Consider the following 19,667-nt stretch of genomic DNA (forward strand, 5'->3'; position numbering starts at 1 on the left):
AAAAAACCCACAACACACACACACACACACACACACACACACACACACAAAGAAAGAGGGAGGAGACAAAAGGAAGGAGACAACGGTAAACTTTTAAATCCCTCTTGAATCCCAGTGAAGAACCATTCCCTGAAATACCTCTGTCCCCATTCCTCGTGGTAACAAAATCACCTCAAAGTTAGTCAGATAAAGTCTGAATTCCCAAAAGGTACTTGAAAGGAGAATCATGTTTGAATCATGAAAGTCCTAGATCAACCCTTTGGAGCATCAAAAGCACAGCATTTAAAAAAAAAAAAAAAGGCTCTGAAACTATTTGTAAATAGAGTTCGGCCACTTAAAATTCCTCTCATACCTTCCCCAGGAAGCCTCTTCATCTGACGTTATTATGATTATAACTAAAATTCCATAGGCCACTAGAGTACTTTTATGAAGGTTCACACAGCGCTGCCCTTAGAAGCCTGCAGGAGCTTTCATTTTAACGAATGAAAACACATGAAATACTGAGTCTGGGAGCCGACCAGGAAGAGAGCTGAGGTCTAATCATTTTCCCATTTCCACCGGGGAAGCAAACATCCAGACGGTACCTACGTCCAAGTGATGTCAAAAGTCAAGTACACTCATCGCAGCTCGAGCATCTGGAACCAATGTCAATGAAACAAATCTCACCCGACAGGCTCGCATTTTCATATCTACACACTTCATTGTGTCCTAAGCACAGGTAGAGAAACGACTGGAGCTTAAACTCCTCTGAAAATATATTTAATCCCCCCAAAGCTTCTAAACGACTAGGGTCTTGTTTCTGCCTAACCCCTGTCCCCCGAATGCTAACAGCACCCACCTAAGTATTGCTCATGACATTTGTGAGAACAGACACTGCAAATTAGGAAGAGTTTGTTGTTCTCTAAGAAACCATCATCTTTTATCCTTTCTCTAATGTGAAAACTCTGGCGTCAGGCTGCCTGCAAAACTATGCAAAAAATGCTCATATCCATCTTACCCCGAAATGGGTGGAACTCAGCCAAATGCACCAGTGCCCTTCTCCCTGGGGGCTCTAAATGCCCGGGTTCAATTTGCTTTTAAATCCCTGGTGCTTGTAGCTGATTATGGCTTGCAATGAAGGTAAACGAGATTAGTACGCAGCCACCATCCCATCCAATCTCGCCACTGCCTCGGGTTTGAAAAAGGAATCTCTTGCTTTAAGGTTTGTTGGCATGCAACATACAGAACCAGTTTACAAAGTGGCTACTGTGCTGTGCAGAGCAAATCTTCCTTTTTAAAGCAGGCTGCTCTTTGCTCAAGAAAGATACACTGTGTTCCCAATGCCCTTATATAATTTTTTTCTTCACTCGCTATTGTCCAGGAGAGAAATGAAGCATCTTCTCTTGATCTATCTCATCAGCTCCTCTATTTATAGCTCTCTGTTTTGGCTGTTTAATAAAACCTGCTCACAACGCAGCTTTTGTTCAGTCTACAAGTTTCTAAGAGTGGCTTCTATCCAAGGTTGCCAAGTTAGTAATAACGCTAATGGAAAACCAAGGCTGGTTATGCTGAAGGCCAGCAGACGGGTTTCATCTTTAGTTTAAAAAAGGGAGCGGGGCTGGGAGATAGATGGGGTGGTGCTAGTATCTGAAAATAGCGCTTGGTGACATGTAAACATAAGGCACAACCTCAGGAAGGCGGGTCGCCAGCGAGGCTCTGCCCTGCCTTTGCAGATCGTCCCTGGCAGGGAGCATTAATGCTTCCCAGTATTTAAGGTCTCACTTCCTGACAAATGTCACAGAACCCCCCGCGTGCTCTCTCTTTCTCATTTAGAGGATGCCTGTGGTCATCTGGTTTTTTAAAAACTTTGCATTCCAAACCAGTCATTTTCCTTGTTTATGCATTAAAAGAAACAGATGGTGAAAAACCACAGGGGGAAAAAGCCAACAAAATACAACCTTCCCCGATGCCAGCATCCTGATGTTACTATCCAATTCGCATCGGTCCACAAATGGCGTGGAAATGGGACCGGGGCTGTGCATCTGGTCAGACACAGGCAGGGCACAGAGTGAGCCCCTTTGTGATGCCCCAGAGAACAAAAGGAGCTGGACCTCCTCTACTTTTGGACCTTCTCCAACTCACCCCATTGCTTGGGTCACTTTCATGCCAATTGTGTGTTCTCAGAGGAAAGTGCTGACTGTTCTGTACCTTACAAAGTATCCAGTTTTGTGGTTCATAAGGCCTTTTCTTCCTGCTTGACACAGTCCACAAAAACCTTTCTACTTTCCCAGGATTACTGAACCTCAGCCTATGAGGAACACCAAGGTCTAGCTAAGGGGATGTACATTTGGGAAGAAATCTCCTGGGCATTTGCACGGCAAGGCACTGATGTAATTGCTACACAAAGGGCATCTTAAAAACTAATTTTCTCAATGAAATCAAGTCAGGTTTTTCATTTCCTTTTTTCCTCCATTTGTTTTTCTTTCCTGCATTCCTTTCATTCTGCGTATTTATTTATAGTTATAAGGGCTTAGCCTTAGGAATTACCAAACTGACCTCTTAGCTCTTCAGCGTTGCCACAAAGGGGGCTGAACCGTGGGCTCCCCAGGGCTCTATGACCGCCTACTTTCCTGGTTGCCCTGCAGAGGATGTGCATTGTCCAAATATGGATTTTCTGTCCAGATGAGGGATCCAACCTCCCTTGGACGTTAGTATACTGTTCTTGTCAACTAATGGAAGAGTCTGAAGGGGGACACTTTGAGAAGAGCTATGAAGCAGAGAAGGGCAGACTATAGACGTTTAGAAAGGGAAGAGTCCACGGACTAAATCTCGGAGGCCGGACCCCAGCAGGGGAGGATCTAAAGCCTGGAGACTGGGGTCACGTTAGCTCTCTACCAATTCCGCTTGTAGAAAACAAACAAACAAACATGACTTACCCCCCCCCCCCCACACACACACACACTTTGATTCACACCATTTTGAGCCTCAGATTCTGGGCAGCACGAGCTTTTTAGAGATGCTGTTAAGACTTCTGAGTCTCATAATTTTGAGAGCCGTGCATGCTGGAATTTGAAAAGGGAGTCTGTGTCTGGGGTAGCAGCGAGGGCTAGGGAACCCTGAAAACCATCAGGTGTGAGAGTCAGTGGGCTGGGACAGAGCCCTGAGGTCTGTCATTCGTGTCTCCACATTCAGTTGGCTTGAGTCTGCACCTGTAGCAGAGCCAGGGCCTTACGCTTAGATGCCTGTGGGCTGAGCAGGCTGGGTGAAGGGAGAGAGAAGCCGGGACCCTGTGTTGGGGGCACAGAATTCGTACTCTTTGAAAGGTGGCAGCCAGTCCTCAGCTCCAGCCGACCACCATCCTGAAAAAATACTCCCTGTGTTGCCAGATCTTTCCAATTTTCATGAGAAGTCAGAGGGAGGTTCCTTAAAAAACTAAAAATAGATTTACCATATGACCCAGCAATCCCACTGCTGGGCATATACTCAGAGAAAACTGTAATTCAAAAAGACACATGCACCCCAATGTTCATTGCAGCACTATTCACAATAGCCAGGTCATGGAAGCAACCGAAATGCTCATCGACAGACGAATGGATAAAGAAGATGTGGTACATAGATACAATGGAATATTACTCAGCCATAAAAAGGAACGAAATTGGGTCATTTGTAGAGATGTGGATGGATCTAGAGACTGTCATACACAGTGAAGTAAGTCAGCAAGAGAAAAACAAATATATATTAATGCATATATGTGGAAGCTAGAAAAATGGTACAGATGAACTGGTTTGCAGGGCAGAAATAGAGACACAGATGTAGAGAAGAAACGTATGGACACCAAGGGGGGAAACTGGAGGTGGGGGGTGGTAGTGAGATGAATTGGGAGATTGGCATTGACATGTATACACTAATATGTATAAAATAGATAGCTAATAAGAACCTGCTGTGTAAAAAATAAATAAAATTTAAATGATTAAAGAAAAAAGAAATCTGGATTTTTATGTGATACCTGATTTTGGAAATTGGCTCAAATATTTCAAACAGCATCTTGGCCAAACGACACGTCTCTGGCCCCCAGGGTGCCCAGTCTTTGCTTTCATCTGTGTATTTCTTCCTTCCTCCTCAGTCCGAGGGCAGGACCTGAAAGCTCTTCACCAGTTCTGTGCTTTGTCAAGACTGAACCACTCCATTTTTCACAGGTGCCCTGCGTGCCACACCTCTGCGTCTTCACTCACACTGTGTCTTTGTCCAAGACGCTCATCTTTCTTTCCTCATGTGCAAACTTCATTCAATTTTCAGGACCAACCCGAGTGCCTCTCTCCCACAAAGCCTTTCTCAGACAGATACAATATCTCCGTCCTTGGAAACTTCCACGTGTGCATATACATCTCTAACACTGCTTAACCCTTGAGGTTTCACTGTTTCAGACCATCTCTTCTCTTCGCATTGTGGAGACAGAGCCCATTTCTCCTCCATTTGTATATAAACAGCAGGGCCTAGCACAGTGCCTTGAATATAGTAGATCTGAGATAAACGTATTGACTGAATATATTAATGAACTAAAGGAAAACTCAAGGCTTTTCTTAAGCAAACTGGTGTGGATCTGGAGAGGACACTAAACAGTCTGCCTGTAGAGGATGAGGTTGGTTTCCAGGTAAGTCAGCTCTAGGATGAGCGGGGCCCATGGGATAAGGGACATGTCTTTACCAGCCATGCATGGTAGTGCTGGGCAAGTGGCGTGGCCAAGAAAGCAGGGTGAATGTTAGGTAAAGTTGAGAAATCAGACACCATGGAAGAATTATCACCTGCACCACTATCTGGTGCAAACCACGGTTGGATGGCGGCAAAGAAGGGCCACTAGATGGTTTCCTTTTCCTCAATCTAGAGCTTGCATGTGACCCAAACACCTGCGTTCTTCTCAGCCACAAGCCAGAAATATATGGGGGAGTTTTACAAAAAGAAATGAAAACTAACTCTGCTTTTTACCTTAACATCAGAAAAAAAAATACAATAGAAAGGAACAGGAGTCATGCTTTCTCTAGTTCTGAAAATATGCGACAGACCCGTGTTGCATGAAGTCTTCTACCAAAGGTCAAGGCCACATTGGGTCTTTGGCTCATTGAAAGGATTAGGTCTGATGAGGGGAGTGATTGAGAACGTAAGCTGGACCCAGGCAGAGCTGGATCTAGATTCTTGCTCTACCACTTAGTAGCTGTGACGACATGACCAAGGTATGTCCTGGCCTGTTTCCTCATTAGTGAAACAGAAGTAATAATACTTAGAGGCTATTAGGAGTATTAAATGAGACCAAGTACATAAAGTACCTGGCAAAGCATAAACCCGTAGGCCTCAGCTATTTTTATCATAATTGTTACCTAGGTTAAGCAGAGTTTACTTTTGGGCTTAAACTGTGGACTAGGTAATTCAGATCAATCCCCCTAATGAAGACAGCTTTAAAAAAGTGAGGCGAATATATGAAAAATCTTCTTGATAACGTCAAAAGTTAAAAGATAGTAAAGGATTACCAGGTCAAAACTGAAAAGTGGAGAAGGAATTCATAGAGGGGAGCCCAAATTTTGAGGCTGCTTTTTCTCTGGCGGCATTTGCTGATCTAAGACAGGTCTGAGGGGGTACATTGCGTTTTTTCAGCTTCTATGGGGGAAGGGAAACATTGGACTCTAGGGCTCACCAAGGTAGGGACCCTGATAACCAACCCGCAGTTTGGGTTGGGACCCTAAGGGCCGCATGCGAAAGTAAGGAGTAGCTGGAAGTGAACCTACCCTTGTACAGGCTAAAGCTAGGTTTTACGTCATCAGGCTTGGCAAGGACACCTCAAAGCCTGAAATCAGATTTATGTGTGTCTGTGAGGCTGGCAGAGCAGGTAAAATCCTCTCTGGATTTTTACTCTCTCTGAACAGCTTTACAGGCCTTGTATTATTTCTGCAAATATTTTTTAAAAACCACAGATGTCCAGCACACAATCAAAGATAACTAGGAATTCGGGAGACAAGGCAGCAGAAACAAGAACAAAACAGCCCATTCCTGCTTCCTTCCAAATAGGATGAGGATGTTTCTGTCTTGGTGATCACAGATCTCAAGGCTGTTTGCTTTCAAAATGTTTCATGACTGAACCGTAGGGGAATACAAAATTGAATCATCCCTAGATTTAAGTCATAGAAAAAGAGACTAATCTTCACAAATGTATACAGTGTTCCCAGTGAGGTCTACGAGGCAATGGGAATTTCAAATTAAAGTGATAGATGACAAGAGACTTTTGCCCTTGGTGATCAGCAGTGTATTGACTTGGGTTACTATTTTACTCTGGTCATATCAGTGTTGCCATTGTCACAGTTATCACCGTAACAGCACAAGACACACCAGTGGAAAACCCCAGGACAAAACGTGCTTTATAATCTGAGAGATAAAGATATTTATCCAAGAGAAAGACAGCAAAGTCCCAAACCCAAGAGACGTTATTGAATTTCTCCTCTGCATTTCTTTTCGGTGGAAGAGCACATGCTGGGTGTGTCAAGAGGATCTCACCGAGAAGTAGGACGCACACCCGTGAGGAGTGTCTAGAAGCAAAACACTTTCTATAAAGACAACTTCTGTTCACATGGTATCACTTGCACCAAGGTCTCAGCAAGTCTACTTGGGCATCTAGTTTGCCTCCTTAAAGCTGAGCTGGTGGGAGCCTGGGATGGGGCATAGCAGAAACAGAGGCCCTGTGGTTAGGAGAGCTTCAGCCAGATGCTGCCCATTCAGGGGTGCGCTAGGGGAAGTGGGAAGGGAGCAGGCTGTACCATTCATGAAGGCAGATCCTCCTTGCCCACCCATCGACCCTGTGAAAGCCGATTAATAGGGTCTCAGGTCCCGCCATGTTCTGTGCTCCCTTGCACAAGCCCTACTGCTCACATACTTATCACAAACTCTCATTCAACGCTCGCCCCTGTTTTGACTCTTTCTCTCCTTCCATGCTATCAGCAACCCGAAAGAAGAACAAAACAGTAAAAAGGATGCAGAAAAACCCTCCTGTTTGACTGAAAGAATTGGGTAGAGTGGATGAGACCAAGATGGGATGGCGAGAAGCACAGGGAACTTCGGCGGCCTTGGTCCTGTTCTAGTGTATTACTATTATTCTTCATAGTTCTACATTGGATGTATGTACGTATCAAAAAAGAAATTCAAAATCATAAAAATAGAATTGTTTATAACTTTAACAAAATTTTAAAAAGTAATATGAAATCCCACTTGGAGGGGTATAGGGAGGAGTCTTCTGTCACTCTTTTAAGTTTCTGTATCCCATGATTTAATTGTGTCTAAGTCTCTACAATCCAAAGCAACATTAGGAATGGTGTGAATGACACCATGCTTTGCTTCTGATATCTAGATAATGCCTCGATAATGGCCCAGTGGGGTTCTACCCACGGATCCCGGCAGAGCAGGAAGGTGTGTAACCAGCTCCTGGTGTTCTGCCCTAAGGCCTAGCCAAGAACTGGGCAGCCCAGGTGGTCCATGATGATTACAGTACAGATTGATAACCTCGCCATTAACAGCACCTAAGATCATCTGAACGCAAAAGCAGGCCTCCCTGATTAGCAGCCATCTTTTGCATTTTTCTAGACATATGTGGAAAGTAAAATTACATTGCTTCCTGTCTTTCTTTAATTCCTTGACACCCAGTTTTATTTATACTATCTCTGGGACCTGTACATTAACAAGAGTATTTTGATTTCTAAAACTGCCTGTTGGAAAGGACTTATTTCACTGAAATGCCCTTAAAAAGCATTAACAGAGCCACCACAGTATTTATTTGATCTTATAATAACTTCTTTGTCTTAAAGCCCATGAACTGTGTGACCCTTTCCCTTTAAAGAAAACCCTAGGAAAAGAAACATCAGAATTATCACTGGCTGCTCATTAGAACTTGGATCCCATTTTCAGAAACTGCAAAGTTATGGAGGTTTGTCTGTTTAAAATCCAAGATTACTTGTTGCTTTTCTCTGACTGGATTTATTAATTCTCTATAAATTCTTTCTGCCCCACTTGGGTGTAGCAGTGAGCTCATTTATTTACTTGTTATAGCAACAATATAATGAAAACTGAGTCCGGCCTTTAAAATACACCCTCATGGGCCCTGTGCACCGTTAACCCTTCCTACTGCTTCTCTCGTGCTCATCAAGATTTCTCCCCCTGTATTTTGGGAGGTGATTTACTTTCCCTCAAAGACATTTTGATGTCTGATTTTATGTTAGAACGTAGCCTTTTGCTAGCCACGTCTAAATCACGGCCAGGCTCTTTTTTCAAATGAGTCACAGCTGAAAGCTCAGAGGTGGAATGGCGCTCTTGGGTCCCTTTCCTTTGACACAGCGTTCGGGCGGCAAACCACTGCATACAAACAGTGCCCCGATTGTCAGGCCTCCAGCATGTCTCCCCTGCTGCTTTCAGGAAGCTCTTTGTATAGCAAGTGCTAAAGCAATATTTAGTTATGGAGTGACCAAGCGCCAAAGAGCAGCTAGAAGCGTTTAAACATGAAAGAACATGACGGGAAATGACTCCTGGGTTCTGCAAGTGTTTGAGGTGTTTCTCTGGACGAAGCTGAATACAGTCTGGGACAGAGATGGGCACAGCACAGCCATTTTTTTATATCTCATGGACCGAAATGTTCTTTGAGTGAAAACTATAAAAGGCACGAGCATTTTGGTTCTTTTTTTGTCCAAATAAATTCAATAAACCACGAAGCACTAAATCTAGATTTTGAATTGGGTTTTAGAGAGGTGCTCACAGACAGCCCTCAAGGGATGCGATTATGGAAAGAGGAAAGGGATGGGAATTTCTGCACCCAGGTGCCTATGGGTATCGTCTCCTCCTAAATAGGGACAGGAAAGACGCTGTGACTTAACTGGGAGACCCGACATGATGGAGGATGGAGCAAACAGCTCACGTGGCAGAACTTGTTGCCAACTCTGAACGGCGCTGACCCAAGGCTGCGGCAGGGCTGTCGCTTCAAGAGGCATCAGACTCATCCAGGGTCTCACCCAAGGCGAGAGGGTGAAACAGAGGAAAATGGGCGGAAAACGAGTTCCAGGATGACACACTTTCTTAGCTCTTGGTAACAAAGCAGGGAGGAGAGTTCTTAACGGGACGCTCCCCGGAAGCGTTCTCATGTATGGGACCAAGTCCGCGAACTCTGTGGCCCCCCGCTTAGCACCCCAGACCCCCCTCTCCCGTGCTCCTGCCTGCTCCTTGCTTTCTAAGACATGGTTCTATCCTCTGAAGGAGACTGCGGTTTCCAGATAAAAGGTGGACAGGATCCTAAAGGAAGGTAAAAGAAGGATATGCCAAAACGTAGGGGTCAACTGAAATTTACATCAGCGCCTGAGTGTCTTTTCTTCTTTCTTAAGAATCTTGAGGCCAAGTCATTTTACTCAACTTTTCAAGTGACTCTGGGAAAGAATCAGATAAGGATGTCTGGGTCATAAAATTTTAGCCAAGACCATTAAGCGATAATCCAACCCTACTTTCCCTTTCACAGTTGAGGGGACTAAAGTTCAGAGGTTATTCAGCTCGATGGCCACAGGGGTGTGAAGGAGCACCTCGGTTAATGGGGTCCAGCAGCCCATCGGGGCCCCCCCCTTCCAGTGCCACGCTGGCTACCCAGTGTTTATAGGCTACACGGTGAGACAGATTAACTTACACATAAATACTTCCCTAACTTCACAAATAAATACTCCTAAAGAAAGTCACTTCCTTATTTGAGAAGCGAAACTTGAAATCTGGGTATCTTATATTTTGGGGGTGTCCCTTTCACACTGGCAAGCCAGTTCTGGGAGATTTGACTGTATCTGGTTAAATGAAGTTATTCACTTGGAGCAATGTGAAGTCATTTGAAAAGACGGTGTTTCCAATGGCAGAGAAAGCCAATGTAGCAGTACGTTGGTACCACGGTCTTTACAGCACCTTGATGACCCGCTCAGGCCTTCTGAGGGTCGGCCTGCCCTGAAGCAAGTGACTGCAGCCGGGTGGCGGGCATCTCCTTGGTCGTTAACTCAGACTCCTTCAGCATTGAGGCTATGCTCTGGATCTGAGGTGGGAGCCTTTGGCAGTGCCTTTCATTCTTTCTGACCAACAGGATGCTTTTTAGCACACAGGGTTCTGGTGTTTAAATATGCCCTCTTATTTTAGGGCTTGGCAACATCAACCATTAGCTGGGACGTAAAAGTCATTAGCTTCAGAGTCAGACAGACGTGGGCTCAAGTATCAATCCTGCCTCTTCCTAGAGGTATGTCCCTCAGCAAGTTCACTTCTCAGACCTCAGATTCCTCCCCTGTAAAGTGGAGGCTGTGACGAACACCTAGTGAGACTGTTGGGAGGGTTAGATGAGATTATGCACGTAACGCCCCTAATGTGCGACCAAGCTCAAAGGCACCTGCAAGTCACCCCACTTTAGATCTAAAATGACCCTTAAAAGAAGTGAGTAGCTTAATAACATGCTGAAACGTGAAAACGCGTAACTACTCTGAGAAATAACTGGTTTAAGCACACCATGCTTTAAGAAAAGCAAGTATTATAAAAATTATTCAGATAAATCCGATGTGATGATGGCCTTGCTAAGGGATTTGTTTTGGCTTCAAAAATTGATCGACTGTGGGGTCCCTTTAAAGATGGGACTCCTTGGTGCCCTTCATACGTTGCTGGAATCACAGCTTTGAAGGGAGACATACATGTCCCGAGTGAGTCGCACCTGCGCCCCTTAGACAGGAGCAGGGTGCCTCTCTGGACGGGGACCTGGACAACAAGGCTCACGGCACAGCTATTTAAGAAGGCGCCCAGCTCTGCATTTTGCACAAGGGGCTCAGACAAGTCTGCTTTTAAAAACGCGTTCAACCAACAGTAAGTCTCAGTTTTACTGTCAAAGCACCAAAATTCCGTATTCTTTTCTCTCCCTCACAAATAGAGCATTACCTACTGAGCCAGCCAACATACTACGTATGATGCTGACCTAGTCTCTCCGATAAGCACAGTCACTTAGCATGAAATCATTCGGGAAGGAAGGAAGATTACCTCTGTTCGCTTCGTCGTGAGTTTGTAAGAAGTTACTAAATCCTTCCTAGAAATATGCATTATCTATGAGTTTTATGAAGGCCTTGGCATTGACCAAACAAAAAAGACTTTTGTTCATTTCTAAGGAGGTATCACGGTTTGCTCATTCCACTGGCATGGGTGACTTAACTGGGAAGAGATACTTTTCCTTTTTGAAGTGAGGTCATAGAGCCCTTGAAATGCTCAAGGACCTTGAATTTTGTGTAAGATTTAAACTTTATCTTGACTCTTGAGGGTGGAGATTTTAGGTGAACAATCACTTCTTTGCATACACTAAAAAGCCATGGTACTGAGGAAAAAAATTCATTTAAATCAGGATTATCTTTATATAGGAATGCATAATTCTGGAACAGGGTCATATTTTATTGAGTTTATAAGCGAAGAAACTGGAGGTACCCTCTGCCCTGTCAAACTCTGATTCTCCCCAGTATTTTTGAGGGTGTGTATGATTTTGTGTGTGTGTGTGTGTGTGTGTGTGTGTGTGTGTGTGTGTGTGTAGGAAGGGAACAAAGGAATGTGAGGTGAAGTCAGAGTTTATCTTCTCTGGGAGCTTTCATCTCCTCTTAATCTATTTTTACTTGTTGGTAGACAATCATACTGCTAATATACAGCAGTTGGTTTGCTGGTATATGAGTGTTGTTCTGGGCAACCAGATTTTGCAATGCTTCACATCCCAATAAGGGAAGTCCTCAGTTCCCTAACCAGTGGCTTTGGGTGTGTGTGTGCCCGCATGTGTGTGTAATTTATGATGACTCAGCGTCTAAGAAGGCACAAACATTGCAGCATAAACTATTTATGGTTCTTATGTTACCTTTCAAGGAATGGGCCTGGAAGACCTGGTTAAAATCTTTGAATCATTTCCTGCCAATATTGGGCTATGTCTCACCTTGGAAGGTAGGAAATGGTCTTTAAAGATGATGTCATGGGGTTTGGATAAATCCTACTGTTACTTGAGTTTACTGAGTGCCACCCCCAAAGCAGTACTTGCCCAGTCCATCATACACACTATAAATGTGGGCCATTAAAGTTTTAATAAGCCTGTGTGCTCCCTTGAGATTAAGTGAAATTGCAACATATTTTGGGACCACAGAGGCAGGAGAAACTGTTGGGGTGCAGAGAAAGCTTCACAGAGGAGATGAACATTGAAATGGGTTTTAAAGTATGAATAGGAGTTCACAGGTAGCACAGATGAGGAAAGGCAGTAGATACATAATAGCATAGGTAAAGGAAGCACTGTTCCTCAGTGGGAAAAGTGTGGTTCTCCTCTTTAGACGACTACAGACGTGTTAACTAATCTTGTTGTCTAAATTTGGCAAAATGCATACAAGTTAGGCCCTCAGAAAAGTTGAACGTGACATCATGCTTTGGATGCTCACTTGTTGTGAACGGAGAGTTAACGTTTCAGAAAACAGATGGTGACACTCTCCAAGAGCCTTCTGGGGGAAAATGACCATGTAAAATCTGACATATGTCGTAACAGACTAATGAGCTGGACACGGGATTTGACTCGTGTGTGATGGTGAAGGGGTGATAAGATCAGAACCACTTTTCAGCTTATTTAAAGGTCAACTCAAATTAAATGCTTCGTTTCTCACTTCTGCCTGTGCATTCACTCGTTATCTGTGTGCTGATGGTTTACTGTGAGCTTGGCCTATAGCAGTAAAGAGACAGCCATGGCCTCTGCCTGCCTTAATGGAATTCATAATTTAGCCCCAAACTGATCTTCAGAAGGATGCAAAGCAAATCTAATTCCACCAGTTAGAATAAAAGCGACATGTCCAAAGAATAATCAGAGAAACACACGTAATTCCCTGTGAAGGTCAGGCACAAAGTGGATCAAGTCAGGTGGCAGGTTTTGATCTTTGAAGGAGAGAAATTAAGCTCTTTTAGACCTTTGTAGACCTTATGCTTTTGATGTTTGGGTCTAAATCGTCCCCTCCAAACCACAGTCCCATATTAACTACAATTTTGCCTTTAAAAAATCGAGGACACTTCTTAAAAATATAATTCAGCTTTTCAAATTATTGGACTATGAGTAATTCATTTAATTTAGAAATGCCTGTGAGCTCTTGGCAATCACAGGCATATTTAGAAGTCTTTGCAAAGAGAGAAAAATCTAACCTACAAATTGTTTTCACATGTAATGAAACAGTTATGACATCGAAATGTGACAGTTAATGAGGTTGACGTTGTGTTGTTTCCTGCACGTTTGTCTAAACGTTTATTAATTTCTATTTTGAAGTTTTTGTGTTTCATATTTCGGAGCCAAGACTTTTTATTCAGTGCTCCAACGTTCTCGTAGACCTCCGGCATTCTGCCCACAATGCCTAATGGATAAAACGGCCCTGCACACAAAACCCAGAGTGAAAAAGACCAATGAAATTAAGTCAAGGTGTCAGTGTATAAACTTTGAGAGTTCTTTCCACCCTGTACAAAATTTCTGGAGAACCAAAGAGGGAGCCACACACTCAAAGAGAACAGAATATATGTTAGCAATAGAGTAGTTGCATATTCAGTGCAGAGTATGAAACACAAACAGGGCTGATCAGTTCAAAATAAACTCTGAGAAAGGAAAGAAAATCAAAGCAAGGGGCACTAATTTTTTTTAAGCCCCTGCTTTGTGCAACTCTGTGCCAGGTCCTTTCCATACAGTGTTTCACTGAGTTCTCACAGCAACCCTAGGAGATAGTTATGATTATTCCCATTTGACAGATGAGGAAACTGAAGTCTAAAGAAGTTCAGTAACTTGCCAAGGGATTAACAGCTACCAAAGAAACAGAACCAGGAGTCGCCCTCACCCCAGAGCCCAGGCTCTTTTCACAATCCTCATGCTGTCTCCTTGTTTCAGGAAAGGGTGGAGATGATATGATTTTCTTTCTCTCTCTAACCACTGATTTAATAAGTGATGAATCTCATTTTACGTGGCTAGAATGCAAGAAGGTGGGTGGGGGCTGGAGTTTCCCAGACAGCAAAGTTGGAGTGATACAAGGCAGAATTCACTGTCTTTTTTTTTCCTATGTGATTCATTAGTAGAAAAAACTGTGGTGGATAAAACTTCTGAAGCCTGCAGTCTGTAGCAACATCAAGGGAATCTTTAACTGTGGAAAGTCCCGAATCACAGATTGGAACATATCCAACCCCCTTCATGGCCCTGTAACAATGCTTCTCAAAGTGCAGTCCTGGACCACCTCCCCCAGAACTATCCCAGGAGCTTACTAAAATGCAGATTCCCCGGCCCTGGGGCTAGACGCTGGGGGAGGCCTGGGAATCTGCATCTCAACTCACCTTCTCTAGCTCTCTGGGTGATTCTTACGTTCCCTAAGATTTTAGAACCACACTTTAGTGATTCAGAACAAGATTCTACTGCCTCCTCTTTCTCTCCTTTAATAACTTTTAAGGACTATGACGTAAGCCACCAGGAATGTCCAGTTCTGGGTTGACCATCATTTTACAGATGGGAAATTAAAAGAGAGAAACGGGTATGGGGCTGTTTAGTAAGTCAGCAAAACTACTACAATGAGAACTCAAAGCAAACACTGCCGGATCCCCCGTACTGAGATGAACTCTTGGAGCCGTGGCTTAAGTCATTAGTATGATTCTCACCCATTGAGAAGGTCTTGAGTCAGAAACGTCACCGAGGGAGATGTTGATGGAAGTTTTTAAAGCAGCTGTTTTTACTCAGAAGGTTAAAATCACCTGTTAGCAGCCAAGCCATCTCCACTACAAAGGAAGGAAGGAGGGAAGGAGGGAAGAAAGAAAGGGGGAGAGGGAAAGAAAGCAAAAACAGGGGGTGGGAGAGAGAGAGAAAAGAAGGAAAGAAGGAAGAGAGGGAGAGGAAAGGAAAGGGCACACCCACTCCCATGGGGCGTGAGCCAATGGTCCAGTGGACAGGATGGAGGCGGCAGCCTGAGGACCAGTGGCACTAAGGTGACTCAGGGCGAGGTCAGGTGTCCTAGAGAACACGGTGTTTGTCAGGGAAGAGCCAGGACCGTCCCCTCCTGCCTCACCACGTTACCACCTCAGACCCCGACTGCTCGAAGCGCAGCACTCGGGGCACTGCCTACCCCTGAGCTCTGGTCAAGCCTCCCCCGGGTCTGTGGCGTCCCCTGGGAGGGCTGGCAGAGTGCCTTTCCGGAAGCTGGCTTCCCGCTACAGGAACCACCTACCTCTTGCTAAACATAAAGGCTTCCACTGATTTTAGAATTAAAAACAAAAACAAAAACACTGAGTTCAAGTGCCCGATGGTAACCCCGGCACTCCAACCTCCGTCGAAGGGAAGGTGTGTCAAACTCTCTCCCCTCTAAATGGATCAAGGGTCCAGGAACAAACCTGAAGTACAGTTATAGCAAATGACATGGCTGGAAGTCCGAAGTTTTAGACTTTTCAGACTTGGAACTAAAAAGGTAGAGTCTAAAGAGAAAAACATGTCACCTTCCTGCCAAAATAAACTGTGATGAAAGCTCAGACCCCACCACCTTTCAGCCAAGCATTTCCCATGCCGGCCTCCCCCGTCTGCCTCACACCAGCTCCGATGAGGGAGGGCTATTTTTAAGATGCACACAAGCAGGGCTACGAATGAGAGAAGTTATTTATTTATAGTCACACCTTTCAACTGTTCTTTTTCCCTCTGGAGACAGAGGCCTGGTTTGACTCTCCCTTTGAATCTAAAATCCCTGGGGTGAGAAGGACCTTGAAAGGTCACGGGCGCAGTCTATGACCCCCAGACAGGGATCACTGTCCCAGGCAATACAAGTCGGAAAACTGTTAACTTCTTGAGGAATTCCTCCTAATGTTTATACACTCAGCTTATGTAACACCTGTGCTCTTGAGCAGTGTTTTGTAAAACACACGTTTTGTATAAAAGGTGATTTGAAAATACATTCGTGGCTTCGTTATTTAAGGAATCCAACAGTAAGTCACCCCCTCCTTTATTTTTTCCAACAGAGGATTCCATTATCACGCAAATAGATATTCCATAATCTACTTGGGACTGTAAATTCAAATGCTGTATTAGGTTTTCACAAGGCAGGGCACATGTATACGTCATGTTCTAAGCATCAACAGCTCTTTCTGGCGTCCAACTGCATCTTTCCTCTTGTGATTCAGGGATCTTTTCTTATTCTGTTAAATTAGTCCCTTCTTAATACCAAACCTCACTGGACCCATTGTAGGCCCTTGGAATTTGCCAGCAAACTGAAGAGAAAAGCCTTCCCCTGCAATGCTCCCAGGAGCATCGCCTTTGTGTTGGCTACTACCCTCCACAAGTTCACTGGTATTATTTTCTTCACAGCACAATTCCCCACCTGACATTCAGTGTCTGCTTACGTCTCCTTACTACAGCGTAAGTATCATGGAGGCCAGATTCACTCTTGAATTCATCACTGTATCACAAGCATTGAAAATATACTAGATGTTTGAAATTAAATCGATTTTTTACTTATCTCAAATTGTTAGGGCAGTGCAAAATGTGGTGCCTTGTACCACTGAAGGGAGAAAGAGAAAAGACTGGAAACTGAGTGCAGAGTCCAGGTCTAAAAGCAGGTCTATCAGAAGTTTGGAGAGAAACACTTGATGATGCAGTATGACCTGGCACGGCTCGGGAACTCATAATGGTGAGGGATCAACAGTACCTGGCACGGGGTGGGCGTTCAAGAAGGTTTTGCTGACCAATGAATGGAAAAATAATACTCAAGCTAAGGTATTCAGATATTCTTACTTCTTGGAAGATATACTTACTACTTTGATGTACTTCTTGGAAGCTTCAAGTTCTTATTTTAGGAGCGCAAACACACACACACACACACACACTTTGAGTACAGTGGAAAAAATTAAGAACAAAAATCCAGTCTGTTGTTCACTCACCTTTTTACTTAAGTGGGGACCATTAGCCCCTGCAATGCCTCTCTGCACTGATGGTGGGACTTGATACACATCTTGTTCCTGGGTACCATGGCCAGTGGGTACTTGGTAAATTCCCTGATTTTGGTAGGAAGGTGGCACTTGGTAGATGGTGTCTCGAGGGGTGCCCTGGAGGTTTGGCATTTGATAGAGCTTCTGTTGGCCAAAGGGCTGGTGCATCAGTCCAGAAGTAGGCGGGTCCTGACTGGAGGAGGTCTCCTGCACGGGGCCAATCAGAAGCTTCACCCGGTTGCCCGGGACAATGCCTTGCCGACCGTGTAAGGAGCAGAGCCACCATCCTTCCAGTCCTCCCGTGTTCTGCTCTATGACAGTCAGGATGTCTCCCTTGCGAAAGGCCAGCTCCTCAGCACACTCTGGGACGTTGTCGTACAAGGCCCTTGCCATAAGATTCTAGGAAGGAAAGAACAGAGGGAATCCACGTTAGAATAGTAGCTCAGTCCCTTTAACACCTAAAGCCCGTGCTCTTATGGAGAGACACACTTCCTGGAGAGAAGAGAAGAATCTGAACAATAGCCTGTAAGGAGAAAAACAGATGGTGCAGACAGAAGACAGATCCATACATACTGTGTCTGCCACCAATGACATCAGACCGCCTCCTTGGAAAAGCTCAGAACGCCACAGAGTGCTTTCTTCCAGCAGTACATGCCGTGCCCAGGGAGTTATGAGTAGCATGGCTAAGGGTTAGAGAACGGTTCATTCTACAAAACATTTCTCTTCCTTTCTTAAACCCAGTCGAAGGAATAAAATATTCCAAGATATTCAGAGGTACTACAACAGACACCTCTTATTTTGTTCATATATTGGAGGTAAAACGAGTCAAAGAAAATCCCCAACAACAAGCAGCACAAATGGCATTGATATTCGGTGTTAAAATGGAAACAGAGGCACACTGATCTCTGACTTGGCAGGGCGTAAAAATTCTTATTCTCAGTTGATCAAGAGGTCCTTGGATACGTGGAGAATCTACAAGCAAGCGATCTTTCCATGCGAAGCAAGCATGGAGTGTAGTGTGATGGTAAGTCTACATCTCCAGATTCGATCGTGGGGAGCTACAAAGAAGTCACCCCGCGTAGGTAGATAGATACCATCGCTTCCTCTTTGGTCTTTTATTCCTACCTTTCCTGAGGGCCCCTCCTCACCCTGCCACTTTATTTCCTACTTCTTGAATCTCACCATTCACATCGGAAAGGCTCTGCTTTCCCCTTTCATGGGCCCCAAACACTTTCTTTCTTTGTGTGAAGGCCTGTCTGGCACTCTCAGTACTAAGGAGACAGCCAAAGCAGGCATTCAGCGGAGAGCGGGCAGGGAGCACATGCTGACATTCCTGGAAGCCTTTCAAAGGCTCCAAAGATTTCACTTCTTGGCATCAGTCACATTTCGCAGCACGATGGCAGCCATCACCCCATGCCTGCTCCTTCCCAGCACACAGAGGAGTCGGGGAATGTTGTAAATTCATAGCAAGCCGTCAGAAAACTCCAAGTGATCTCTCTAGCGCTTTGCTAGAGAGTTGGGATGCACTAGGTGTCACTGTGATGACGATCACCTGTGGGGAAAAGACCGCTGATTGGCCGCAGTGTGTTGTGACTACACATTCGTGGCACTGGGGGCTGTTGTTGTTTGGACTTCTGCCCCGTTTTCTTCTCTAAAAATGTGGATTCGATCTTTCAGCTTCATGCTTTTCATTCCTTTACCACTGACATCCGTTAATCATCTGCCCCTGTAATCCGCCCCGTAACCGCGGGTCTTGCACTGTGGGCTGGTTCTCTGCTGTGGAGGCGCTGTGCCGTGGGAGGGTCTTCCCCCAGCCAGCAGCTGAGGGGCTCCTACTTTTACTGTTAACCACAGTCCTCTTAGGCAGTGAGGAAAAGAGACGAAGCCCTAGAGCTCAGTGCCCAGGAAGCCTGGTGATGCTCTTTAAGAATAAGGTTGAAGTCCTTGTTCTTGACAGTTTTCTGATCCAGGAAGTCTATGATGTGGACAGGTGAGCAGTAAGGGAAGCTAAAGGGATACTGAGGGCTTTGAGTTCCAGGTGAACGTTTTACTTAGTATCTATATTCTAGGAAGCTCTGTGTTCCTTCTAACAATTAAAAGTCCACATACTGAAAGATAAAACCATACAGCACCGTATCCTGGTTTGAGGAACCATTTAAGGATGTGTCCTAATCCTAAAATCTCTTGTTTCTCTTCTTCCATCGTTTGGGTGTCCCGTTATTGAAAGAAAAGTCATCGAGTTGAAGAAGACAAGATGCTGGTCCTTTGTACCTAAATGATCAGAAGGAAATTACTCCACCCAAGTTTTATTGTGATGATAGAACAGGAGGTGAGCTGACGGCTCTGGTCTCCACCCCTTTCTCTGGGGCCCATTCAACAACTGGGAATGGCTGGCAAGGAGGCCCTGTGGTGAAGTCAGAAGTGATAGGGGTGGAACCAGTCCTATGGGAGCCGAGGGTGGAGAGCTGTGCGATTACATTGGCTACCAAGAAGGGAAAGAAAAGAAACAGAAAACAGTAGAAGGTGAAGGACCGCAGACCTCATCAGCATACATGAACTCCAGGCATTCGGAGTTGGGTCACGTCCACGGAGCTCCATCAAGCCCCAGACCACGCCCGACTCGAGGGAGATAGAAATCCCTGTACGAAGGCTGCTCTGGATGGTCTTCGTCTCCTGTT

General features: G+C 44.8%; 1 protein-coding gene across 2 annotated transcripts in view; it reads right to left on the minus strand.

Moving 5' to 3' along the window:
* NEDD9 (neural precursor cell expressed, developmentally down-regulated 9) overlaps positions 1-19,667 on the minus strand; it is a 195,063-nt gene that overhangs the window by 8,759 nt on the left and 166,637 nt on the right. For both annotated transcript variants that reach the window (XM_033863826.2, XM_033863827.2), the window contains one exon: positions 16,942-17,388. In XM_033863826.2, the coding sequence (XP_033719717.1) occupies positions 16,942-17,388 (447 nt within the window). The remainder of the gene's footprint in view (positions 1-16,941; positions 17,389-19,667) is intronic.

The sequence above is a fragment of the Tursiops truncatus genome, chromosome 10 (assembly GCF_011762595.2).
Source record: "Tursiops truncatus isolate mTurTru1 chromosome 10, mTurTru1.mat.Y, whole genome shotgun sequence".
NCBI lineage: Eukaryota > Metazoa > Chordata > Mammalia > Artiodactyla > Delphinidae > Tursiops > Tursiops truncatus.